Source organism: Drosophila ananassae, chromosome XR (assembly GCF_017639315.1).
Source record: "Drosophila ananassae strain 14024-0371.13 chromosome XR, ASM1763931v2, whole genome shotgun sequence".
In the NCBI taxonomy this organism is placed as follows: Eukaryota; Metazoa; Arthropoda; class Insecta; order Diptera; family Drosophilidae; genus Drosophila; species Drosophila ananassae.
The window spans coordinates 15,280,216-15,307,220 of record NC_057932.1 but is presented as its reverse complement, the minus strand read 5'-3'; the positions used below and the strand labels follow the sequence as shown (position 1 = coordinate 15,307,220).

At 41.6% G+C, this 27,005-nt stretch overlaps 2 protein-coding genes across 7 annotated transcripts in view; both read left to right on the top strand.

Annotated features, from left to right (window-relative positions):
- Window positions 1-27,005, top strand: part of LOC6505218 (zwei Ig domain protein zig-8) — a 174,792-nt gene that overhangs the window by 48,354 nt on the left and 99,433 nt on the right. The gene's annotated exons all lie outside the window — the stretch shown is intronic.
- Window positions 19,317-21,397, top strand: LOC6505216 (general transcriptional corepressor trfA). Of its 2 annotated transcripts, XM_032451945.2 has the most exons (2): window positions 19,317-21,029; window positions 21,072-21,397. In XM_032451945.2, the coding sequence occupies exons 1-2, from the start codon at window positions 19,524-19,526 to the stop codon at window positions 21,138-21,140; spliced, it is 1,575 nt and encodes a 524-aa protein (XP_032307836.1). In that variant the 5' UTR covers window positions 19,317-19,523; the 3' UTR covers window positions 21,141-21,397. The 2 variants fall into 2 exon arrangements, with proteins under 2 accessions (XP_032307836.1, XP_001965562.1); XM_001965526.4 differs by having other exon boundaries at window positions 19,317-21,397.

Below are 27,005 nucleotides of genomic sequence, written 5' to 3'. Positions count from 1 at the left end.
TGTTTTTTTTTCTGTTCTTTTTTGGTAGTTTGTTACAGTTCACGGTCTAGCTCGTCCGGTAGCTTATCTCGTCATTATTAGTACGCACGTTTCTTAAATTAAATAATTTTCATTCCTGACAAGGCACCCCTTTATTTTGGCCAAAACCCCAAACACCACGCCACCGACGAGCCAGAGCCGGAACAGTTAACGTGCGGGTCAAATCGGGGAAATATCCTCCAGCCGGGTATTCGTTACACGTTACAGTAATGAATCATAATTATGAAGGAATAATAATTATTTTTGGCGCCCAATCGTGAAGCTAGATTTTTTTTTGGAAAAGTTTTAAAGAATATTAAGTCTAGGAAACTCACTAAAATTTAGACCGTAACTGTTTCTTGCTATAATCAAAATTTAACTAACTTTAATTTCTCCTCAACGACTAAATTGGGTCAGTTGTCAAAAGTTAGGTGGGGGAGACATCACCTTACTTAGCGGCAACTATCTAGTTTCTTGCACGTCCTTTTGTCATTTTTGGTTCCTGGATCGTCAGTTGGAAAACAGGATGATCAGCCTTAGGCAGATATCCTGTCCAGTGACATGTGGGTTCAAAAGTGACGACTGGAGGAGAAAAAAGTAGAGGGCTAACTGAGACATAGGATTGGGATTCAGTTGCTAAGCTGCTAGCAGCTGGCTACTGACCACTTAGTCTCAGTAATAGCTCCCCATTTCTTTGTTTATTTTTCTTTTCCTCTTTTCATAACTAATCTTTGGTTATTCTTGAAGAGCTATATAAGACGCTTGGAATGCACGTTGACTTTACTTCAAAGTAGAGCTCGTGACCACGGATAAAAGCTCTGTTGAAAACCAATTCTTTAGGTATAAACGAGCGATTGATTTGCATGGAGAACATGAGGAGTCATATTACACATATGTTTTCATGTCCACAAATCATTGTTTGTTTTCAGTCTACTTTCCTATTTTATTTACATTTTTGTGAAGACGGTCGATAGCTGGCAGCGTTACTGAGTGCGTAGGTAGAAGAAATCAAAATTACGTTTAAATTGCAATTATCAATATTTTATCACAGAATTCATACTATTTTATTTATATTTAATTATTTATTATTTATTATTTATTTATTTATATAAAAACCTTTACTATATATTATTATTTACCCTTTATTATTCCCTCATTCATTATTGGTATTAGTTATTGGATTTTAAAAACGGGGAAAAAAAAAAAAAGTAGATATAAAAAAATAACAAAAGTAATCGTAGACATTAATGGGTCTGGATCGATCGCCTCAAAAAGAGGAACTTCCTCCTAGTTCTGAGTGCAGATTATGTAACTCTGAGATCAGGGCAGCTGATAGCTATAAAACCAAGTGTCAGCATGTATTTCATAAAGCGTGCTTTAGGACACATTTAGCAGTCAAAAGAACTTGTCCGATTTGTGAGTCAATTTGTATCGATCAACGTATTTCACAGCCTCCGACTTCAGCAATTCAAACTAGGCAGCGTACAAGGCTAGAAACAATTTCGCGTAGTGGAAGCGAGTTGGACTTGACAGCTTCTACCAGTCAGGAGCGGTCTAGGCAGGATCATATTACAGTCTGTAATACACCAGTAGAAGAAATGAGCCAAATCACAACAGAAATTTCTGCAGCCGTAAAGGCAATGCAAAACGAGCTACTAACTCAGCTCACTGAGAGGATGGCCAACCTAATACAGACAAATGTTGAAGCGCAAATGAGCAATATAGACCAGCAAAGAGCCACGGTAAATCCTAATACAAGTAGGAATTCCTCCCTAGAGCAGGTTTTGGGAATTAATATGCCACCCACAGAGCAGTATACAGTTCCACAGAGACCCTCTAGCTCCAGATCCCTAAACTCGGATTTAGCACAGAGACCCGACAAAGTGGGGCATATATTATCAAACTGGAAATTAAGGTTTTCGGGATCGTCAGATACTATAGGAGTAGATAGTTTTATCTACAGAGTCGAGGCTCTGACACACCAGACATTAGAGGGAAATTTCTCACTCTTATGCGGAAATGCGAACATGCTATTCGAAGGAAAGGCCTCAGATTTCTTTTGGCGTCATCATAAGGCTGTTGGAGTGGTGCGATGGCAAGAGCTTTGTGCAGCCTTAAGGAAGCAATTCAGGGATTCAAGAACAGATGTAGATATCCGTCAAATGATAAGGGACAGAAAGCAGAGAGATAAGGAATCATTTGAAAGCTTTTATGATTCCATTTTAAAGCTTACTGACCGACTTAGCCAGCCTATATCTGAAGAAACACTAGTGGAAATAGTACGGCGAAATTTACGTCCAGAAATACAGCACGAGATTCTGAACTTAAGCTTCGAGTCCATGGAGAATTTAAGGGATACGGTTAGAAAAAGGGAATTCTTTATAGAAGAGATGCGCAAACATCACGGGTACCAAAAACCATTTCCCTTAAGAAAACCGATCAGTGAACTTTGCGAGGAGGTGGAAGCCGACGATGCCGAAGAATTTGGGGAAGAAGAACTTCAAGAAGAAATAAGTGCCTTTGCTTTGGTCTGTTGGAACTGTAGAAAGGAAGGGCATAGATACCAAGATTGCGCCTCAAAAAGGAAAATCTTTTGTTATGGTTGTGGGCTTCCGAATGCTTATAAACCCTCTTGTGAAAGATGCACAAAAAACTCCCGCAGGAACACTGCAACACCGCGTTCCAAAGCAAGTGTTCCCAACCGACAGACAGGCTTGGAGGACCAGCAGTAGTTAGTGGGGGTGGAGCGCTTAGGGTAGAAAATTCCCCTTCCGGAGATGCGGGATTGCAAGTCTGGCATACTAAGCTGGAAAAGTTCCGAAAATTACACCTGCCAATGCTGAAGAACGAGGGCAGATCTGTCTCGCGAAACAGTCAGCGACAAAGGAATTACTGGAAGACAGTAAAAGAAATCGCTAGCATTAGGAGAAATTATGGCGACAATAGGCCCTACGCAGAAGTTAATTTACTAGAAAAGAAAAGAAGAGGGTTGTTAGATACAGGCGCTGCTATATCTTGTATAGGTGGGCAGCTGGCTAAGGAGTATATATGCAGTAGAAAGCCTTTTAAAAAGGTTTTAGCTGGTGCGTGTACTGCCGATGGAAATAAGCAACAAATAATAGGTAAATTTAAGACATTGATAGAATATAAAGGAATGAAAAGGGAATTAGAATTTCATATAATCCCCTCTTTGAGGCAAGATATTTATTTAGGAATAGATTTTTGGACAGCTTACGAGCTGTTGCCGCCTACCCTAGCTATCTCAGAGATCTCAGGAGATGCGGAGCTGCATTCGTTATCAAAAGGGCAGCAACTTAGATTAGAAAAAGTTATTAAAAGCTTTCCATCATTTGCGATATCGGGACTGGGTAGGACCTCCGTTTTGATGCATACAATAGACACCGGGACAGCGAAGCCCATTAAGCAACGGCACTTTCCTGTATCGCCGGCCATTGAGAAATTGCTTTATGCCGAGGTGGATAGGATGCTAAAACTAGGAGTTATTGAGGAGTCCGACAGTCCGTGGTCTTCTCCAGTCGTACTGGTTCAAAAGCCAGGCAAAATAAGAGTGTGTCTCGATAGTAGAAAAGTAAACGAAGTAACGGAAAAGGATGCATATCCGCTTCCCCAAATCGATGGCATACTGAGTCGGTTACCCAAGGCAAATTTCATCAGTAGCCTTGACTTAAAAGACGCGTTCTGGCAAATCCCTTTGGATCCCCTATCGAAAGCTAAAACTGCATTTACAGTACCAGGGCGGCCTTTATATCATTATAAAGTTATGCCTTTTGGCCTCTGCAACGCTCCACAAACAATGACGAGGTTAATGGACAAGGTAATACCTGCCTCACTTAGAAACGAAGTTTTTGTGTATCTGGACGATTTATTAGTTATTTCCGATACGTTCGAGAAGCATGTGGAAGTTTTGGAAACAGTAGCTAAACGAATCCAAGAGGCCAATTTAACTTTGAATGTGGAGAAGAGCAAATTCTGTAGGCGAACGGTGAAATATTTGGGCCACATAATAGGTGATGGGGGTATTCGAACGGACCCAGATAAAATCTCGGCGATTACAAATTTTCCGTTGCCAACGTCACTCAAAGCATTAAGGAGCTTTCTGGGATTAGCCGGTTGGTACCGAAAATTTATAACCAATTTTGCGTCGGTATCGGCACCGTTGACTGATCTTTTGCAAAACAAGCGGAAGTTTGTGATGACCCAAGAAGGTAAAGAGGCTTTTGAGAAGTTGAAGGATATGCTAGGAAGTGCTCCAGTGTTGCAGACCCCAGACTTCGATAAGCCTTTCTTCATACACTGTGACGCTAGTAAAACAGGAGTAGGAGGGGTCCTAGTGCAGAAATCGGTGACGGGGGACGAATTACCTATAGCCTTTGTATCAAAGAAATTGAATAAAGCACAAAGGAATTACACAGTCACGGAACAGGAGTGCCTTGCGGCTTTAGTGAGCATAAAAAAATTCCGAGCATATGTTGAAGGACTACAATTTACCGTCATCACGGATCATGCGTCCTTGAAGTGGCTGATGTCGCAGAATGATTTAAATACCAGATTAGCAAGGTGGGCTTTAAAGTTGCAAGGGTTTCGATTCGCAATCCAGCATCGAAAGGGAAAGCTAAATGTTGTTCCCGATGCTTTGTCTAGAGTTGAGCATGAACAGATGGCCGCAATAGATTTTAATAGCGGGTTGCTGGTGGATATCGACTCAGAACATTTTAAGTCCGCTGAGTATACCCAGTTAATGGAGGGAATTAAAAATAATTTGGACAAGTTTCCGGATCTGAAAATTGTGGATTCCCTGGTTTATCGGCGCTCCGAACACTCAAAAGGCGAACTCCTCAATGATGCGTACGCGTGGAAATTGTGGATACCGAAGACGATGATTCATGAGGTGCTAAAAAGATCGCATGACGATCCATTGGCGTCTCACGGGGGTATTCACAAAACTCTGGAGAGGATTCGGCGATATTATTTTTGGCCCGGAATGGTGAATGACGTGAAGGACTACGTTTCCGCCTGTGAAAGTTGCAGGATGACTAAAGCACCGAATACGGCGTTGAAGCCACCTATGGGAAAGGCAGTCGTGGCGCAGAGGTTTTTCCAGCGCCTTTACATTGATTTTTTAGGCCCCTATCCTAGGTCTCGTAGCGGGAATATAGGAATTTTTATTGTGCTCGACCATTATTCGAAATTCGTTTTTCTTAGAGCCGTAAAGAAACTTACCGCTGAGGTAGTTCTGAAGTATTTGGAAGAGGATCTTTTTCATACATTTGGGTTCCCAGAGAGCATTGTTTCCGATAATGGGTCGCAGTTCAGATCCGAGAGATTTCAAGAAATGCTTAGGAGGCATCGGATCACGCAAACTTTAACGGCAGTCCACGCTCCGCAGGCTAACGCTTCTGAGCGAGTAAATCGCTCTGTGATTGCAGGCATTCGCGCTTATATTCGCAGCGATCAAAAAGACTGGGACGAAAATCTTAGTAAAATAAGTTGCGCGCTGAGATCGGCAACTCATTCCGGTCTGGGATGTACCCCGTACTATATGGTTTTTGGGCAGCAGATGGTTACATCTGGGGCAACTTACTCCTTATTGAGGAATTTGTCTATGCTAGAAGATAAAGCAGCTACATTTAGTCGTGAGGACTCCCTCGAGGTAGTCAGAAAGAAAGCGGCTGAAATATGCGAAAAACAGTATGAGAGGAACCAGCGTCATTACAATCTTAGGACGCGCGAAGTATCGTATGGGGTTGGGCAAGAAGTTTATCGGCGAAATTTCAAACAGAGCTGTTTCCAAGCAGGTTACAATGCTAAGCTGGCTCCCTTATTTGTAAAAGCTAGAGTGAGAAAGAAAATAGGGGGCTCAATTTACGAACTAGAAGATTTGAATGGAAAGCTTGTCGGTCGGTACCATGGCAAAGATATTCGTCAGGCTTAGCTACAAGCGATCAGCCTTGTGGGTTGAGAAGTTTAAATGCAACCCCAAGTCTGATTTTGGTCGGGGGGGATTTTGTAAAAGGCTTGTAGCAAATAGTTTGGCCTAGGAGGTTTGGGAGCGACTGATTGTCAAACTTTCTAGCGAAACGGGCAGGTTTTTAGTGGCAGCGCTGCTCCCCAGCGAGAGAAATGGGTGGAGAAATTTAGGACCGGGTAAACTAGGTAAAATCTTCCGAATAGCGGGCACGGGGTTCCTCGTAGCTCGCGGCTGGAAGCCCTTTCTTTTCCCATCCGGACCTCATCCAGAAAGGTAGCTTAAAACCCCAGAAGAAAAGTGAAAGAAAAGGTCTTTGTGTAAAGGCATTTGTGTAAAGAAAAGTTAAAAGCGTTTGCCTAAGAAAGTGTGAACTATTAAACTAGTGCGAATCAATAATAATTTCTGTGGTTGGCGCTGAGTCGAGAGGTAAGCGTGCGGGGGAGGAATTAGCTATTATAAGAGAGGAGGTTTAACGCCGCGTACTTTGCTTAGGTTGGAGCTCCCTAAGTCAGGAACCCTAGACGAAGAAGCGAAGCTTCGGGACTGGAGCAGTTCGCGTTCTCAAGCCCACGGAGTCGGCGTGATTCCGGAATTATCGTGGTCCCTGGTGCGGGGGCTCGTCGCGAAATCTTCTAATTGGCGAACCGTCCCAGTCGGCGACTTTTACACCTTCCGCTGATTACGCGAGGGGAAAGGAAAAGAGAAAAAAAAAACCTAAATTCGGCGTGATTTGTAGTGCTTAAGTGTAGTTTAAGTAGTTAATATTGTGAATTCATAATTATTCTTAATTATTAATATTGTGCCTAAGTCATGCAGTTTTAAATAGGCTCAAAAAAAGTAACCGCTGCCAAAAAGCCCCACTCCCTCTGCTCGTCAAAGCCCCAAACGCAACGAAAAAGAAACTAAAGAAAAAGCTCCAATCGTCTCATATGACACTCCGAGACTAGATGTAGGAGTAAGGGAGACAGGCGGAAGTGCAAGGGAGCCGTTGCGGTTTCGCCAAAAAGCGAGAAGGCGAGAACACGCGGTGCATCCCGGTGGAGAGTGAGGGATAGAGCATAGCTCCCCAATGGTCCACTGGGGTCATTGAACTTTGGTAGAGCGGAGAGTGAGAGAGTAATATCCGTGTGTTGAACAGCTGAGTTGAGCTTAGGATAAGTGATTTTGTTATTGTAAACTAGTAAAGTAATATTTTGAATTTAGGGATTAATTTTAATTATGGTAAAGTAAGGAAAAAGTGAAAAAGCGGCAAAAGTCCCTAATTCGGGAAAAAACCCATATTATGTGCTGATCGAATTCTAGAATTATTATTATTATTATTTTTGGTGTGCGATGATCATTTTTTATTTCACAGCGCAGCAGCCTTAGAAAGCTTTCGACGGTGGATGGCGTAATAAAAAGAGTGAGTGAGATTTTTCATCTATAATTATAAAAGTGTCAGATAATGATAATAATGATAATGAGAGCCATATTAAATTGAAGTAACCTTTTTTTATTACTCTTAATTAATTTTTGCTAAGCGACCACGCTTTACCATGGTTAGCAATTGAACCCTAGGATTAATATATTTTTTTTGAGATAAATTTTTTCGAATTCCTTTCTTTTAATTTAAATATTTTTATTATTTTATTAATCTGTAGTTTAATTATGCACATGAAATTTATAACCTCCAATACTATATCAAGTCCATTTTAGCGGTAATAAATAAGTTTATAATGTCTGTTTAAAAACAAAATTTTTTGATTTCGTAAACCCGCCTCAGTAGCGCTTGCCGAAGAAGGGATCATGGGAAAACCGGTATTTAGGAGAAGCATGATCACGGTAGGGAGGGCGACACTAGCTCCTATTACATCAAGGAGCGATCCGACCAACTTTGCAAATTTGTGTCTTCCTGTTTTTTTTTCTGTTCTTTTTTGGTAGTTTGTTACAGTTCACGGTCTAGCTCGTCCGGTAGCTTATCTCGTCATTATTAGTACGCACGTTTCTTAAATTAAATAATTTTCATTCCTGACAAGGCACCCCTTTATTTTGGCCAAAACCCCAAACACCACGCCACCGACGAGCCAGAGCCGGAACAGTTAACGTGCGGGTCAAATCGGGGAAATATCCTCCAGCCGGGTATTCGTTACACGTTACACATATATGCAGTAGGCACTTGGCCCTGATATCGATGCATTATTCATGCGGCGCGGCATGGGGTTTTGCGCTTTTCATTGTTGTTGTTCATGCCACAAAATGTATACACACACACACACACACACACCCCACACACACACACACTCATATAGACACAAGTGTGCGTGCGGTGTCTGCGCTTAATTACATTTCAAAGGTTATTATGTAATTAACCTCGGTTCTTGGTTCTCAGTTCGCTCCTAATGGGAGCTTCCAGCTTCCTAGCTTCGTTTTTGGTCCTTCGAGCCTGTCACTTCATATTTTATCATTTTTTCTTCTATATAGATGCCTAATTTCTGTTCTTAGACCAAAATTCCTATTCGAATTCTAGACGAATCCTTTAACGAAGCATCCTTGGCCCGTCCTGGCCCTCCCTTCTCATTACAATCAAGTTATATACCTTAATTAATGTTCATGTTCTAGGGTTTTCCTTTCATTTTTATGTTTTTTTTGGTATGGTTTTTTTGGTATGACGCCCTTGTCTGGCATTCTTGTGTTTTATTTTCTTGGCACGCGTCAAAATTCGGGTTTTAAATATTTCTTAACATGAACATCTTCCGCTGGGCTTTCTTCTCCAATCTCCTGCCATCGTAAATTTCCATTTTAATTTGTTCATATTCTTTGTTTTTTACTTGTTGTTGTTGTTTCCTCGTTTGGTGGTGTAAAATTTTTCAAATGTTCTTCACATAAATGCGGCATATTTTTGCCACCCCGACCTGCCACCCTGCCACCCTGCCACCCTGCCTGCCTGCCTGCCACAAGCTGCTGCACAACAAAAAGAGTCAAGGCCATCTAAGGCCCTACCAAGCTTAATGTTTGGCGCAAAATGAAAATTGCGTTTTAATAGTAACAAGAACAAGAACAATATCAGCAGCCAGTTAAGGGTTCTGTCAGAAAAAAAATTCAAAAAAAAAAAATAAACATATGTGTGAGGTCCTGCATGAAGGACCTCCAGATGTTGCTACTACCTGAGTTAAACATTTTATTATGTTTTTTTCCCTTTTTTTTTTTTTTTTAAGAGAAAAGTGTCAGGAAACAAATTATTGTACGGCCTACCTGGCGTATACTTGATATTCTGTTCTTTGTGATAGAGTATCACGTATCCGCACTGTTGGCAACTTTCAGTTCATTTTTGACGCAGTTTTCGTCGCCAGCAGGGGGGGGGGCGAGGAAGGGGTGGTGGGGCTATTAAATTAACACAAATGTCTAGTCTGGGGCCCCAAAAAGCCAGTTGCAAGGACGACAAGGACCAAAAACTGGTACACGAAACGAGTGGCTCGCATACTCGCATACTAATGCAAAACTGTTGTTTGTCTGGTTTGCTTGGTTGGTCCTTCGTCCTTAGTGCTACTGCTACTGCTACTGCTGCTTCTCCTGCCAATGAACGCATTAGAAGCCAAAAGTCGACAACAACAATACAACAACAGCGTTAACTACTTAACAGGCACATGTAATACACTCTCGCATACACTCTCACAGTGAGACCCACTTACATATTACATTGACATTTTTTTCACGGGGCCAAGGGGCAAGGGGGGGATAGGGGGCATTAACCCAATAAGAGCTTTGTTTATTTTTGACCTGTGGTCGGGAAACCCCTCTTTCCCCCTCGAACAAAACCACAAATCAGACTGCAGAGTGATTAAAGTTGTCCTCGTTGCCCTAAAAAGTAGGCAATAATTTTTGGACTAGAGGGGGCCTTGGGAGCTTTTCACTCATTACGCATGCCACATGTGGCATTTATTTCAGACCAGTTGCAATTGCCACTGTTGACAAATTAAGGATTAAGGATTATCAAGGACATGCCATACTTAGTACTTCCTATATCCTTTTCAAATTATTCAAATAATTAATAGGAAAAAGTTTTCTCCGATCATTGATTAGAGAAAAAGGACTCATTAAATTTCGTTGGAATTACCAGTTAATGAAGTTAAATCATTAAGAGAGTGTCCTCCGTCGTCCTTATGCTTCATCCTGCTAACGATGTCGATGAAAAATAATATTTGGTACGAGAGTGTGTTGCCTTGGTGTCTCCTTCTGCCTTTCCACCATTGTTGTCTTTGGCGACCATTAATGTTTGAAGTTTGCTTTTCCCCAACACACACACACACACACACACACATATAGAAAGTCAGAAGGACATAAATCCGTTTGCAGGACTATGATAATGTTTGGCTGAGATGTCGGGCCCACCTTTGCTTTGAGTTTATTATTCGCAGCACACTTATAATGATATCAGCATACTCGTATAAAAAGCGTGTTATTTGCCAACTTAAACATAAGCATATCAGCTCGGTATCCTTGTGAGTCCTGCAACGTGCATCCCCAGCATCCTGCTTATAAATACCAGACCAGACCGAGGCACACTACTGCTGTTGTTGTTTGTCAAACGTTGTTAGCAGTGGCCAAAGTCGGTGGCAGCTATTCCAGCAGCCGTTCCATCTCTCTCTCTCTTGGTCCTTGCCACAGGATACAGGACTAGCTTCAGCTCAGCAGAGCCACGGCTTCTGTTGCAGCTACTGTGGAATCAGCAACTGTGGCAACGTCAACAAGCAGCGTGAAATATTCACAAGTACGCCCGGATTTGCCTAAGCGAGGCACACAGATACAACCCTAGATAGATAGACTAGGCAGGGGTAGTTGGGAGGGGGGCTGCAAGGGATGTTGCAAGGATATGGATATATGCCGTGCACTCAAAAAACTATCAAAAACAGCGATGCGATGGCAAAGGCAGCGAATCCGCAAAAAGGCAATAAAATAATAAAAATGCGAATGCAGTACAGTTTTGTGTACAGGTCCTGTTAAAGGATCAGGGAATAGAGCTACAAATATACACACAAAACATAGCTATATACAAATATTTACTAGATCCTTTCGTCCTGATGTCTTTTCGTCCTTTTGTTCTCTTTTAAAGAGTATTGGATTTCAGAAAAAGTTTCAATAAAGATTTTTGAATATTTTTTAGTGGCAAGTGAAGGATAAAAAATGGTGTTAAAGGACATGGTTATGCAGTATAATATTATTCCGTTTTATAAATCATACAATAGTGTAGTTATTATAGACATTTAAGGATCAAAAGTCCTTACAATTAAAATATTTCCCAAAAAGAAAAATATTTTAAAATGCTGTCTGGCATCTCTACCGCTTAGGTGAGCTCTTTCGAAGGACTACACCCCCTCCCTCTGCCCCTTTGACCCTCTTCCTCAGAGACCCCCCTTCGCCACCTCCCCCCCTTTTCTTCTTCTATGCAACGGAGCACACGGGGCGCATGAGTAATCTAGGCTGCTTGTGCTTTGCATTTCCGCTCCTCAGCCATTCCTTTGTGCATCCTTTTTATTTACTTTTATTCCGCTAGCCCCCCTAGACCCACTAGATATATGTGTGTGTGTGTGTGTGTGTGTTTTGGTATATTTTTGGTATTTATTTTTGGCATTATTATTGCATATTTTGTGTCGCCCTTCCAGCCCTTCTTTCTTCAGCCGGCAGTGTTGTTTTCTTTTCTTTTCGTTCGTTCGTTTTTTTTTTTCGCGCTTTACGTTAATGCGAAATTTATGCTTCATGCGCTTTTAGTTCGTCCTTCGTCCTGCGTCCTCTGCATCCTTTTTCTGTGTGTGTGTGTGTGTGTGTATGTGTGGATTTTTGTATGGGGAAAGTATTTTCGCGCTGGCATGTTGGATAAAAATGGGAGCACCCTCCCAGTGCAGGTGTTTTCTTTTTTGGTGGGTGGTGGGTGGAGGGTGGGGGTTACCCACATATTGATATTGACCGAAAAATATCATCACACACACAGAGGCAAAAAGGACACCCACAGAGAGAGAAAAAAAATACGGTTGTTTATCCTGGAAGCAGCAAAGTAAGAGGAATAGATAAACAAATACATAAATAACAGCAAAGAAAGGAACAACTTTTCAAAGGACGAGAAGGAGTCGAAGCTTCTTCTGGTGTTTAAGGAATTTTTTAAATGGATTTTGAAGGATACAATTATCATATATCATAGGACTTGTAGTTTCAAACCATATTCTGTCGGATTGAAAAGTAATTTGTAGGAAATCCTTGCAACAGGACATGAAAAGAATAAAGGGGAAAGAGAGCCTGAAAGAGAGCCTGAAAGAGGATATTAATGCATGAATAGTTTTCAGCCTCGGATCTGTCAATTAATCGTGTCCTTCATTATATTTCCTTTTTCAACAAAAAAATACTTCGATTACTTTCTTTTCGTCTGGCATTTTCAATTTATATCCGGAGACCACTTTGAGGAGCCACCTGAAGGACTCGACCCAACCACCCATTACCCATATTCCTTTGGCCCTTAATGGCTTCCACTTGTCGTGTTTTATGCCGATTTCATTTTCATTTTGAACCGCCACGCGCCACTTTCCAGGGCCAAGTGCACAGGCTGTGTGTTGGCCACATTTGCGAACTTTTCACTCTGAGAACTGCGAACTGGGCTTCGACCTCTGACCTCTCACCCGCATATCCACCCTCATACTGATACCCATACCCATACCCATGCCCACTTTCAAATAATCATAAAAGAACGATGCTGGAAAATTTATTAAGAAACTTGGGCACTAAAAATAGTTTCCAACTGGCTACAGGACTACAGAGGGCAACAGGAGTGCAGGATGGACAAAGGAGGACTCTGAGGAGAGCTGAAAAATTAAAGATTAAAATACCTGAAATAACATAATGCATTCGGGGACGCTTTATGTCCGCAATACGATTAAATTCCCATGAATATGAAAGCACATCGCTCTTAGTTTTCATTTTCAATTAATTGAGCTGAAAATCGATACACAAAAAAGGATATATATATATAGTATATATAGTATATGGAGTATATGGAGGGAACAAATTAAGAAACAAAATATTATCCGATTAAAATAGCAATATAAATAAACCAATGAATCACTGGACGAGGCTCTATGCTGAGCTTTTTTCAATGTTTTGATTAAAACGAGGCACAAGAATGCAAATAAGAGCAAAGACTGGCCTTAAATATTGTGTTTTTTTTATTACCATAACGTAATTAAGATAAATATTGAATGCCAAAGCTAATGTAGTGTGAGCCATAAAGCTTGTGAGGGGCTGGGGGAAAAATTATTAAATATTTATATCAATTATACCCGGTACTTTTGTCACAAAAACAAAGGGAATAGGGTCTTGGCTTTTTTTCTACTCTGTAAAAATTAACAAGAAAACAATATTTTAATGTTTATTTCTATTTATTATTAATATCAATAAAATAAAAAGAGTAAAAATGGGTAATACCCGGTACTTTTCTTACAAAAATGAGAAGATAGGAACTTGGATAGACGTCTTTTTATTAATACTTAAAACTTAAAACTTTATTCATTAAATTCTTTATGAAAAACTAACTAAAAACTTATTTTAGAAACTTAATTTGTTAATTCTTAATTCAAAAATTAAATAGATTTCAGAAAATTATTAATATCCGGTACTTTTTTTTTAAAAGATAACCAGAGGAGCCTGCTTTTCATCATAAATTAATATTTAAAACATTATTATATTGTTATTAATTTAAAAAAATAAAGTAATTAAAAGTTAAAAGTAAAATTAATATAATAAAACTTAATACCCGGTACTTTTCTTACAAAAAATCAAAGAAAAGATACAAGGATTGAGATTTATTAAAAAGTAAGGTTAGCTTTTCAATAAACCTAATAAAAAATAATCAAATAAAAAACAATATTTAATACTTAACTTGTTAATTCTTTATTAAAAATATGAAGAAAATATCAAAAATAATAAAAAATAATAATTTTCTTAAAAAAAAAACTAAGCAATGGACTTGGATTAGAGTTAGAAATGACTTCTCTGAAGAAAAACCCACTTTTCATTTAACTTCCTCTACAAAAAATCAATTAAAAATTAATAATTAAAATTTAATTAACTAATTAAAAATAAAAAGCGATAAGGAAATATATCGAAAAGAGTAGTACCCGATACTTGTCTTACAAAAAAGATATAAACTCTACTCAGATTTATGATTCCTATGAAGTAAGCCCAGCTTTTCTTTTAATTTTCTTTAAAAAAAAACACTAAAAAAATAATCAATTTAACTTAATTTAAAACTCTATATTAAGATGATCCGATGACAGCTTAAATTTTGTATAAAAGTCCCCCCAAGCCATAGAAAATTGGGCAAAAAAAAGGGGAAAAAATCGGTTGTTGGGAAAAATGCTTTCCAGCCATGGCCTGTAGCCAGGCACGTTCATTAACCCTTCAGTTTAACCCGCCCCCCTAGTCCTGCCATACTCCTTACTAGCTCTACTAGACCAGTCCCTCCTCCTCCTCCCCCCACTCCCACTAACTAACTCTCTGTCGGCATCCTTGCAGGAGCAGCAGCAGCAGCAGCAGCAAGGACTTTCTTTTCAAAACTCTACGGTCGGGGACTCTTCCTTTTCCTATTTCCTATTTGGGTTTTTGGCTTCAGCGGGCTGTGAAACCCTTTTAATGGCATAAACGGGTTAAGCTTTTCGGTGACGTAAATATGAAAGGCAACAGCAACAACAACAACAACTACAAGAAGAAGAAGGACAACAAGGATAACAATAACATCGGTTATGTCCAGATACCCGGAGTTGTTGGACATTGTCTGGTTCATCCGTTTCAGCTTCTCACAGACGAAGCCTTTAAAGCCTGAATTTCAGTTATGAACGGAACGTGAGTCCCCCCTGCTACCCTCTTTTTGGTCTACACTTCTTGGCCAAAACCGAGTGGGTGTGTGTGTGTGGAGTGGGTGTGTGTGTGTGTTGGGCATTTTTCAAAATGGCAAACAAAGCGCGCGTGACAGAAAAAAACGGCCAGCAAATCGTTCACTCAGAGCCTCAGAAAAACCTAAAAATCCATTTCCAAACACACACACACATGATGCTGAGATCCTTTTTGTTTCAGAGTGTGTGTGTATGTGTTTGAGTGTGTGTGTGAGTGTGTGTGTGGCAGACAGTTTGCGAGGCATTTGCTTAATTTAATTTTGCCTGCCTGAGCGGCTGCTGGTGCTTCCAGAGTACCAGCAGGATGTTTTTGCCGGGAGAGTCCTCCCTCACTACCCCCCTCATGGCTTTAAACTCTCTACCCATGTCCGGGGGCATTTCTCTCAGTGTAATTCCACAGACCAAAGACCCAAAACCCCCCATCTTGACTTGCAGTTTGTTTTCTTAAAATTTGCAATTAATCAACTTAACTGCAGCCTTCAGACCGACTGAGCCGCTTAAGGTCCTGTTTTAAGGATAGTGTAAGGCATTCTGACACATCACAGATGGGGGATTGTGGCCTTTTCTCTCAGTGTAGGCCTTATAATTTCCCCACTTGACGCTAAATCAGATGAAGCGAAGCGATTTCCAAAGCAATAGACGCCTCACATGCGGCGCCGATGGCCCGGAAAACACAATGGCTAGAGGGGGAAGGGGGTGGATGGTGGTATAACGGGAAAAAAGGAAAGCTTAAGGATACTCCCCCACTTCCCCACTCCCCCACTACCTACTCTCCCCCCTCCAATGGCAGAAAAGGTGACAATTGTTCATTTGTTTCGTCCTTTGTTTGTCGCCCCAGCCCCAGATGACAGTTGAGGGGGGATATTAAGAGGGGGCTGAAGAGAGGGGAGTTCTAGCAAGGACATGGAAAATAGGATATGGCTGGGGGGGTGGGGGAGGGGCACCTGAGCGGATAACTGCAGTTGACGGCTCCTTTCACTCTTCAAATCCATTTGTCACCAAAGCTGGCAAAGTGAAGTACTTCCAAAAGGACTTCTGCCTTACTGCTCGAGTTTATTATTAAATTTAAATATTAATTTAACTTTAGGAATATTAAATATTAAATTTCAAGTTTAAGAAAGAGAAATCAAGTGTCATGGCAACACCTTTATGGCATTTTTATTTCCAATTCGAGCTGCAAGGAGCAAGGACCAAGGAGCTGTATTACAAATTTCTTATGCTATTTTTGATTTGCGATTGAGTTGCCAGGGGAGAGCAAGGATGGCAAAGGATATAGAAGAAGGATAGCCAAAGGATGGCCGAAGGATAACCAAAGGATAGCCATGACTACACCATCCACTTTGGCACTGTGGTCAACACAATCAGGATGCAGTCATCGCCAGTTGGCACTCCATTGCTTACCTTTGCCTTTCATTTCCGTTCTAGGTCCTTGCCACACCTTCTTCTCTTTCTCTCCCTCCTCCCTCCTCCCTCCTCCTTCTTCACCTTTGACCTTTCCTTTCCCTTCCTCTTTTCTTGGCCTTTTCCAATGCATTCTCCGACTGACATAACTCCAAATGCACTTGCTGACAGTCATTGAAAACGCAAACTGTAGATTATGCCACTGCCACAGACTCGTCCTGTCTCCCTCTCTCTCTCCCTCTCTCTCTCTGTTTCTATCTCTTTTTAGCTTACCTGCCCTTGTCTCCCTGGGGCACTTGTTGTAAATCAGAAAGCAAGTAACAAAAAAAACAAAAAAACAAAAAAATTATCTAACAAAATGCATCGAAAGGACTCGAACTCGTCCTCTTGGGCCGTAAATCGTTGTGGGGATGGAGGTGGAGGTGGAGGTGGGGGTGGGGTTGTGGCAGGTTAGCACCATCTCCCTGTCTCTCTCTCACTCTCTTGTATAAATGTGCAACATTGCAGAAAATATTTCAACATCATCCCCGCCCGCCCTCTGCCCTTTTTCACCTGACTCGGCTGGTCAGTTTTTGGCAGTTGATGATAATGCGGTTGGGATGTATATTCCTCTCCCTGTCTCTGTCCCTCCTATCTACCCCTCTCACTCCCTCGGAGGTGTGTTTATGAGCGTAACAATGACCGCATTCCACTGTGTGTGTCATGTCCTGGAGGTAGCCACGCCCACTTTCCTTTTTTTGTTGCAACAACAAAGTTAAAGTTCTTTCTCTTTTTCTATTAACAACTGTGCGGCTTTTGTGCCAAAAAATGGAGGTTATAGAGGGAGGGGGGTGGTGGGGTAGAGCTGGTCAAAAACTAGATTACCCCCCACACTCCCACACACATACTGTGTGCCTCAAAATGAGCTGCAGGAGCAGGATCAGGAGCGGCAGGGGCAGGAGCAGGGGCAGGCAACATGCCGCGAGCTTTTTACGCGGTCGCCACATCTCATTGCAACTGAGAAGCTGACTGCGGCAGAGACAGAGGCTCTATAGAGGGGGTGGGGGTGGTAAAGGGGGGATGTCCTGCCAGGGTGGGAGGGAGCAGGAGGCAAACAGTGACTGCGAAAAAAACATTCCAACGCGCCAAGCAAACAGCCTGTGGCCATTGGCAGAAGCGCTGAACTGTTTTCTACTCAAATGCACCGTCGCAAAAGAAAAAGGACATGCCAGGACATGGGATTTAAAAAAAAAAAAAATATTATAGTAAAAACAAAACGATGAGTCATGAGTATGATATATTTTTCAAAGCCAACTCTAATGTCCGTGGAAAAGTGTGACCAAAATTAGGGAAACAAATAATAAGGAATAGTGTCCTTTTTCGCAGTGTCCTTCGCGGAGAGAGGTGGCTTGAGGTTGAACGCCGCATTAAAACAAATAAAATCAAATAAAACGTTTATTGCACTGAAATGTTTACGAGGCCCGCCAACAAAAACCCAGAATCTGAAACCGAAACAATTCAAGCCACTGGGCCACTGGAAGCAGTAAAAAATCTCGCAATTTAATCAGCAGCCCACTAGCCGCATGATGGACAAATGCCTGCAAAAAGGAGACTTTCTGGGTTAATACGAGTAGTCCTTGGATCCTTTAGAGCACTCTCCTCTAGTCGTTTCTGAAGCTCAACTGATCCCTTTTTTATTTGTATTTTTCCCCGCTTGGCCCTTGCCTTGTTACTTTGTTAGTGGATGCCACTTCTTTGTTGCACTATCATTGTAGTTTCTAGTGAAAAAAAAACTAAAAAAAAAGGGGGGGAAGGTTTGATGAAATGATACCCGGTACTTGTAGGAGGTTTGAGGTTATAAGTAATAGTGTTTTGGGTAAATTGTAGAAGATATTTTGTAATATAAATGATATTATTCACATTATTCCATGACAAAATCGAATAAGGAAGAGTATTTTTGGAAGACATGATAGCCGGTACTTCTAGGAGGTTTGAGGTTATAAGTAATAGTATTCATTGGATATATTGTAGAAGATTATTCATATAATTCCATGACAGAATGAAATATATAATGGTATAAGGAAGAGGTTATATATTTGTGGCTATATTGTAGAGAATAATTCAATTTATATGATATTTTTCATATTAGTCGATGAAAAAATGGTATTATAATGGTATAAAGTAGAGTATTTTTGGAGTATGTGATACCCGGTACTTGTGAGAGGTTTGAAGATATAAGTAATGGTATTAGGGATATATTCTAGAGAATAATAATATTCATATTATTCCATGAAATATTCGAATAAAGAGGAGTATTTTTGAAATATATTATACCCGGAACTTCTAGAAGATTCGAGGTTATAAGTAATAGTATTTCTTCTATATTGTAGAAGATATTTCATTATTGTATACATATTTAATATTATTCCGAGGAAACCCCCAATAGAAAATAGTTCGGTTTTAACATATATGTATGTATGTCACTATGATACCCGGTACTTGTGAGAGGTTATGAACTTCACTAAAAAGATCAGATAATGATATTAATATTCAGGAAATATTGTATAAAATATTGCTTATACCTTAAGTCTTATATTTAAAAAAATAATATCTTATTCCAAGAAAAAAAAAGACAATAATAAGTGTTTTCGATGATATATGATACCCTCTAGTGGTAGAAGTTTCGAGGCTTTCGTTACAAAAGAAACTATGAAGGGTCAACTACCCACATAGGTGACTATAGAAAGCCTTAAATATGAATTAGATTTAATCAAATAATTGAAATAAAACCAAAAATAATTAATCCTGATTTTAGTTCCCCAAAAAGCCCCAAAAAACTAAAAATAAGATGTACTTTATAAGTAAAAAGTAACTAAAATCTCGACAAAAATGCAAATAATCAAGTCAGCCCTGGAAAAAAAAGATGCCGAAAACATAGTAGTCTAGTGTTGGGATTTTTTGGCATTAAGGGCGAGAAAAGGAGGCTCTGGGCCTATAAATACGAGGAGCTGGCACCTCACACTTCAAATAAAACAAAATCAAGCAAAAAATTCAAAAGGCAAGCAGTTTGATGCCCCAGTCGTTTTATATTCATTTTTGTAGAAGCATTTGTAACGCACGTATCTCAACGCAAATTTATTCTCAATAAAAAAAAACTAAAAAAAAATTTCGAAAATAAATTCCAAACAATTCCGGCACAAATCGAATTGAAATATAAATAAATCATGGATATTGTAAAGTTGAAGAAGATGGAGGATTCGGTACGTATTGGCGGCAAGGGCTCGGTCCGCCGTAAGCACAAGCACGTCCAGACCTCCTCGAACCTGGAGGAGAAGCGTCTGCAGGCTACACTTGGGAAGCTATCGCTCAACCAGATGCCGGGCATCCAGCAGATCAGCGTCCAGATGAAGGACGGCAACGAGATCATCGTCCCAATGCCCAAGGTCCAGGGCTCAGTGGTCAGCAATCTGTTCGTGATCACCGGGGAGTTGGTGCGTGTGCCAAGTGTTGCCAAGAAGGAGGCCGAGGCAGCTGCTGCTGCCGCCCAAGCTGCCGCCGCCGCCGCCGCCCAGGCTGCCCAAGCGGCCCAGACTGGGAAGACCGGACGCCAGTTGCCAGGACAGGGCAAGGAGACCGGCAAGAAGGGCAAGAAGCCACGCAATCGCATTCGCTGCCGCAACAAGCGCGCCCAGATGCTGCAGCACTTGGTGGAGGCCGGAGACTCCGGAGCTCAGCCGAATGGTGGAGGAGATGCCCCAGCCGAATCGGAGGACCGTCAGGGTGGCGGTGACTTCGGACCCAAGGAGGCTGTCGACGATAATATCTCAACTGGCAGCCAGAACCTGTCGCAGGACCTGGCCGAAGATGGCTCCAATCTCAGTGCCGACTCGGACAAGACCAATGTGCCGTCGGATAGCTCCGACATGGACCAGACCCTTGTGGGTGATGACGAATCCCTGGCCGGGGACAGTATCTTTAGCCAGCCGGCGTCCAAGGGCAGCGATAATCTCGAAGATGGCAACGTGGCCACCGAGCTGGACTTCGAGATGGACGCTGGCCACTGCGATGGCTGTGAGAATGTCTACATGAACTATGATGAGGACCACTACAACGATGATGAGGACGCCCTGAACGTCAACTACAATAACTTCAATCACGATGACGACGAAATGAACGCCAACTATGAGCAGTACAACCACAATGCCACTCTGAACATCGACTTTAATAACTTCAATAACGATAATGACGCCGCCGCTTCGAATGCCAACTATGCCGAGCCACTGAACTACAATCTTGAGAACTTCAACATCAACTTCGAGAACTTGTCCCTTAATGATAATGCCTTGAACGATGATTTCGAAGCGTTTACAGATCAGATAGCCCCCAGCAGCGAGAAAGAATCATTCGAGGACGAGGCCCAAAATATGACCGAAGAAGATGTCACTGAGATCGATGCCGAAGGCGAGACTGAAGATGGCACCCAGGAGGAGGCCGAAGCCAGTTCAGAGTCGGAGTCCGGTGTTTGCTCCATTGAGAAGTGTCCCAAGGGATCACTTCCATTCGGCAAGAAGATGAAGCATATTCTGCAACAGCAGATCATGGGCATCAAGGTGCCGAAGGTCAATGCCGAGATGAGTCCAGAGGCTGCCGAGAAAGAGCCAGAAACCATGGCCATGAACCATGATGAGGTCCAGGCTGAGACTGAAGCCAAGATCGAGTGCAGCTCTGAGGTCCATGCTGAGACTGAAGCCAAGATCGAGTGCAGCTCTGAGGCAGAAACCGAAGGACAAGTCGAGGCCATCGCTGAGGTCCCCAACGAGGAGGGACGCCCGAATAACTAATCAGATTGTTAACGTATTTTTGCGGTGGCGGATCCTTTGATCCCGATCATCCGCCACCGCCAGCACTTTCCGAAAATCTATCCTATCCCCCTTTCGGCCATTTGTAATCGAATTCTATACGTTCCACCTTCTGGTTAAATTTTCATCAAGTTTGTCTAGTTTTAATGTACAATTCGGATCGATAAGTAGCGAGACTCCCCCATTTTGATGGAAGGTGAGAATAACTGCTGAATAAAGCTCTACTTATCGAAGTTAAATTAAGGTTTTATTTCTTTTTATTTCTCTTCTACAGATAATAGCTTTCTTTATCTAATCAGGTGGCCTTGCTTTCCTAAAATCGAAAGTTATCGACTTTGAACTATAACTCTAAGCCTACTACTTTAACTCTATAGCTCTACTTGGAGAGATTATATGAAGTTTATCTCCATTCAATGATTGTGGGGATGTATTTTCTTTTTATTTTGGGTTTAAATACTTTTGACAGCTGTTTTTTGTTTAAAAAGGTCACTAAGCTCTCCTGAAATCGAAAGTTATCGAGTGAAGACCTTATAAACTACATACTAAAACTCTATCTTTCTATCTTATCGCAGTTATATGTAGGTTTTCTTTATTAATTGGACGAGATAAAAGGTGGATGTGTTTTTATTTGGGTTGTGCAGACCATAACAGCTTTGTTATCTAAAAAGGAATCGAAAGGTATCGATTTTAAACCTAAAACAATAATAAAACTCCTAAAAAAGGTAAATTTATTGAAATTATATGTAGATTTGTTTCATAAAATGTGGGATAGATTTATTTTCTTATTATTTTTGTTTGGCGGACTAGGAAGTCTCTCTTTCGAAAAGCTTATCGATAGTTATCGATTAAAAAACCCATAAATCGCTGGAAAAAAAGATCTTCTTATGGAAGTTATATAAAAGTTTTCTTTATTAAATGGTTTTAGTGGATGTATTTTCTTATTATCTATTTCCTTTTTAAAAACTAATCGAAAGGAAACTAATCGAAAGTTATCGACTTTAAAGCCCCCACCACTAGACAGCCTAGGGTTGCCACCTAACTCAACAATAGAAACCCCCAAACTTAATCCCCAGATTACAAATATTTTTTAAAGCCGAAATGAAAGTGGTTCTGGGGCTCAGTGCCAGTAGAGTTGAGGAAACAAAAAATCGATAAGATTACCAGAAACAGAAATTTATTCATTTCATTTGAGAATACGAATGTTTATTTGAATAAATGGCCTATTGCCACCAGGCCAGGGCTTTCTCGGCCAAAAAGGTATTTGGCATTTGCCATTTTGGTCCGACCGGCGTACGAATATTTATTTGATTCTGTGACGTTTTTTTTTTTTTAGCAAATTGTGTTGCTTTCGATGCCTCGGTAATCTCGGATATTCGGATATTGCAGATCCTTGAACGTATTAAACGCGAAATCCATACAAAATTAATTTAACAAGCGTTTAAGAGAATATTCCGGGCCTGGAGATGGGGGAGGCGGAAACTAATCTGGGCCACGAAAAATGTACGAAATTAATCTGCACATAAATTAAGCATTAAAATTTAATATATTTGTTTATGGGACCTCAAAGTGCGAGCTGGGGTAGGAGGTAGGAGGTAGGAGGTAGGAGGGAGTGTATGGCATGGCATGGAGGCCGGATGTGCGGAATATATGAAGCTGTAGTGGGTGTGTCCTGTAGGTAAGAGAGCGTGTGTGTGTGTGTGTGTATGGGTTCTTAGTGGTAATAAATAAATAGCAAAAAGGTAATAAAACAGACAGCAAAAAAGGAATAGCAAGAACTGGGCAGAAAACCTCTATAGTATAGTATTCAGAAAAAAAAAACCATAGAAGGAAGGATCAGAAACCGAGAAGGATGCCTAGGAGGCATGGTAGGGTAGGGTGGTCGGGTGGTAGGGGGTTGTGGAATCTGCCAACTGGTCGCCCATTATCGTATTAGCACATGCCACCAGTGATTATTATGAGTTTTTCCCACCCACTCGCCTTTGTTCTTTGTCTAGGCATGCGTGTATAATTAATTTTCCAGAAACCCTAACTGCCACAAATAGAAGGGCGAATAGAAGGTATTCACGATCAGCTATCAGTACTAGATAGTTCTAGGTCTGTCAAAGGGGGCTTTGTAGTTGAAGTTATAACTATACGATACCCGGTACTGACCCTAGAGCTCTAGACCTTAGACCCTAGAGGCCTAGACCCTTCTAGATAACAAGATAACTAGTACTAGATAGTTCTGTTTCTATCACAGAGGCTTTGTAGTTCCAATTATAAGTACTCGATACCCGGTACTGACCCTAGAGTCCTAGACCTTCCTTGCTAACTAGATACCTGGTACTAGATTTGACACAGAGGCCTTCTAGTTCAAGTTATAACTATAAGATACCCGGTACTAACCTTAGAGCCTTGGACCCTAGAGCCCTAGACCCTCCTAGCTTGGAGATAACTAGCACTAGATAGTTACAGTTCTGACACAGAGACTTTGTAGGTTGAGGTATAACTATAAGATACCCGGTACTGAGCCTAGAGGACCCTAGAGCCCTAGATCCTAGACCCTATACCCTCCTATGCCCTAAGTCCTAGCCAAGAATTATGCCAGACATTTGTCATAGAATCACCTCTCCTTCAAACTGATACCTTATTTCAGTTGAATAATGGCTCTGCCTCTGAATGTAAGCCTGTTTTGATGGCCACACTTCAGGAGGCTCGTGAATAGTTGCAATAGTTAAGAGAACTATCACATCCATTTGATGACTATTGTCGAACATTATCTACAATAATTCATAAAAACAATATGTTTTATGCAGTTCCATCTCGTGTTTCTCAGCCAGCTGGAAGAGCCGCAAGATGGATGAAGATGAATGGGCTATAAGAACATCTCATTAGGCTGAGTGAAAAATAGTCCTTTCGAGAGGACCACCCTGTGTCCTGTGCTCGGTTGTCACCTACTCGAGTGGTGGGCATATCCAGTGGCATTTACTTTGTGCTGTTTGTCGCCATTTCTGTTCTGCGGCCTCTAATGAAATACGCATTATTTGGCAGCCTGGCAGCCTGGCAGTCTGGCTGGGCTGAATTTAATATCTGCAGGATACAACACTCCTGATGGCTCCTGTGTCCTGTGTGTGTGGTCGTGGTGGTGGTAGTCGCCTGTCATCCGCAAACGATGCCATTCATTTCAAGTCACATGTGCCCATCACCGGCCCATCACCATTGATCCACTGGCCCCATAGATGAGGAGTTGGTGTAGTAGGGGGCTTCCCATGTATTGCGGTTCCCAGGACCCAGTTCTCAGTTCTCAGTTCCCATGTCCTTGTTCCCTGTCCCTGGCTTAAGTGTTTATTAATATCGACTCGTGCGAACCAGGACATGTGTTGTCCCCTAAATTGACTTTGCCGTAACTGATAAGGTCCTTCGTCTTCTCCGTCTCCCCAACTCCCCGGTAGACATTGTAAAGGCCATTTGCGATTGTTATCGTCGTATTGAAGACAACAGCTGGTCACACTGCGGCCCAAACACGTACAGACTTGTTAGGGAGTTGGGGAAAATGTCATTCGAGTCCTTGAAAAGGAAGACTTCTTCCTTAGAAGATCTACCATTATGTTCCAGTCTTTTCAATTCGATTTTAAGTGAGACTATATGTTTGAGTAAAGTTCTGTCATCAGAACAAGACAACAGCTGGTCACACTGCGGCTCCTAAAACACATACAGAAAGAGTCCTTGAACAAAAGACTCCTTCCCGAGAAAATCTACATTCTTTTCAATTCGATTTCTGTGATTTTCGGTATATATTTGAGTTAAGTTCTGTCATCAAACGGCAATTATTGCAAAGAGCGCCCTTCTCCGCGCTTCTCATCGTTGGGAGGGACCTCAAAGGAGGTAATAACGGTTCAGAACAAAAGTTTACACTGAAAGCAAAACTTTTCGCATTCTGCTCCTCAATTATTGTAATCCATTTTAAGTGCTCTTTTATCAATATTTGCAATTCGATTTTTTTCACTTTTTTTTTTTTTCGTTTTTTTTTTTTTGGCTTTCCAAGTTTTGTTGCCAAGACCCGCAGTTGAACTTTGTCTTTGTTTTTTGTCTTTTTGGGGAAGGCCTCGAGTCAAAGGACTCTCTAACCTGGCTGGAAAATAAAAAAAAGAAAATACTGCAGCAGGCTTTTAGGAGCCAGAATCCTGGTAATGTCTTTATATTATTTTTGGAATTGCTTTGCTATTAAAACAAAATAAACGACGCGCCGCGCAACTTATAAATTTTGTTTTGAGAATCAAGTGAAATAAATGCAGTGGCCAGAGTGGAGGAAAAATCTGGACCAGGACCTGGACCAAGCAGGCCCAAGAAAGACAAACACAAAAATGGCTGACTGGCTGGGAGCTGGGAGCTAGGAGCCTGCAGCCATGGGCCATAAATTTAACTTTGAGCTCACACCCCGACCCAACCTCCACCACACATGGCCGGCTTTTTGGGAGAAAAAATTCGCACAGCCCTTTCTTTCAAAAGCCTGTTCTTCGGTTGCGACTTTTAATTTTATTGCCAAGGACCGTCGGAGTGGAAAACACAGACGACAAATGTCCTTTTGGTGTGTGTGTGTGGGCTGGGAGTGTGTTTGCTGGCCAATTGTCTGTTTTTGGGGTCAGCTAATAATTGGGGGCGAACCATGGGGGATATCCTTTCGGTGGCTTCATAAATAATTGCATGCCCGCATAAGTATGCTATGGAAAATATAGTATCCTGCCCACTATACACAGACCAGCCCTGGCCCAGGACTCGAATTGATTTCAGTTTCTTAATGAAAATGTGTCCCCGACACTAGCACACTCTCAGTGCCATTTTTCATTTTAATTTTCACATTAATTTCCAATTCAATTTCGCTGCTCATTGAGGTCCTTCCCCGCTCCATCCCGCAGGACAACTTGTCATTGATGAATGCCCCCTACCTCCCTCCCCCCCCCTGGAAAAAGTTTGTATTTGATTTTTATTTATTAGGTATTTTTTTCTAAGGATTAGCTGGCAGGCAGAGCTTTTCACTTCTAAGGTTGCCTTTTAATAACTCAAAATTCCCATAATTTCGTACAGAAACTTTCCCCAAGCTGATTAGCTCAGAGAGAGAGAGAGAGAGAGAGAGAGGGGGGGAAGGGAGGGAAGGTAAAAGGACATGTCGCCTGGCAGTGCGGTGGAGGAGTCGTGAGTCCTGCTCCTTTTTGGCTTTTGATTTGTGTGCGCGTTATGTAAATTCATTAAGCTGCCAGCCTAAGCCGCAGCGACTTAGTGCTCCCACCTGCGCCCCAGGATCTACTCCGACAGGACCTCCCCCTTCCCCACTCCCCACTCCCCACTCTCCCCTCCCTTCTCCAACAAAAGCCCAAACAAACAAATTGATAGCCAGACTTGAGGAGCCCCCCCAGTCGACTTTTGCCTTGCATTCACAATGGCGTGGAAACTTTTCATTATGCATGTGCGCCAAAAACTTTGCAAACAAAGAGGAGGAGCTGCCTCCTGGAGGATGACTTCGCGGTCAGAGTGGCTCCAAGGATCAAGATCAGAGAGGGAGGTTTCGGGATGTGCGATGGCCAGAAACTTTTCCCAGGCGAGGCTTTGGCATAATTAAAATGTTTATGCGTTTAATTGCAAATGAATTCGATGCGAAAGTTGCCAGTTTGCAGTTCACACACTAGCACACACACACACTCGCACACACACACTCGCACACACACACACACTCTCTCTCTCCTATTGGTGTATCAAATAAGGAACGATTTCCCTTCCGGATTGGTAAGGATAATTGCTTTTCCAGGTTCGAGCAGTTTAATCGGAAAATTGTCTTTAAAATTTAATCAACAAAACGAGTCCTTGTGTGTG

Excerpts from the sequence above, each read along its gene's own strand:
- LOC6505216 (XM_001965526.4), top strand. The coding sequence starts at position 19,524 with ATGGATATTGTAAAGTTGAAGAAGATGGAGGATTCGGTACGTATTGGC.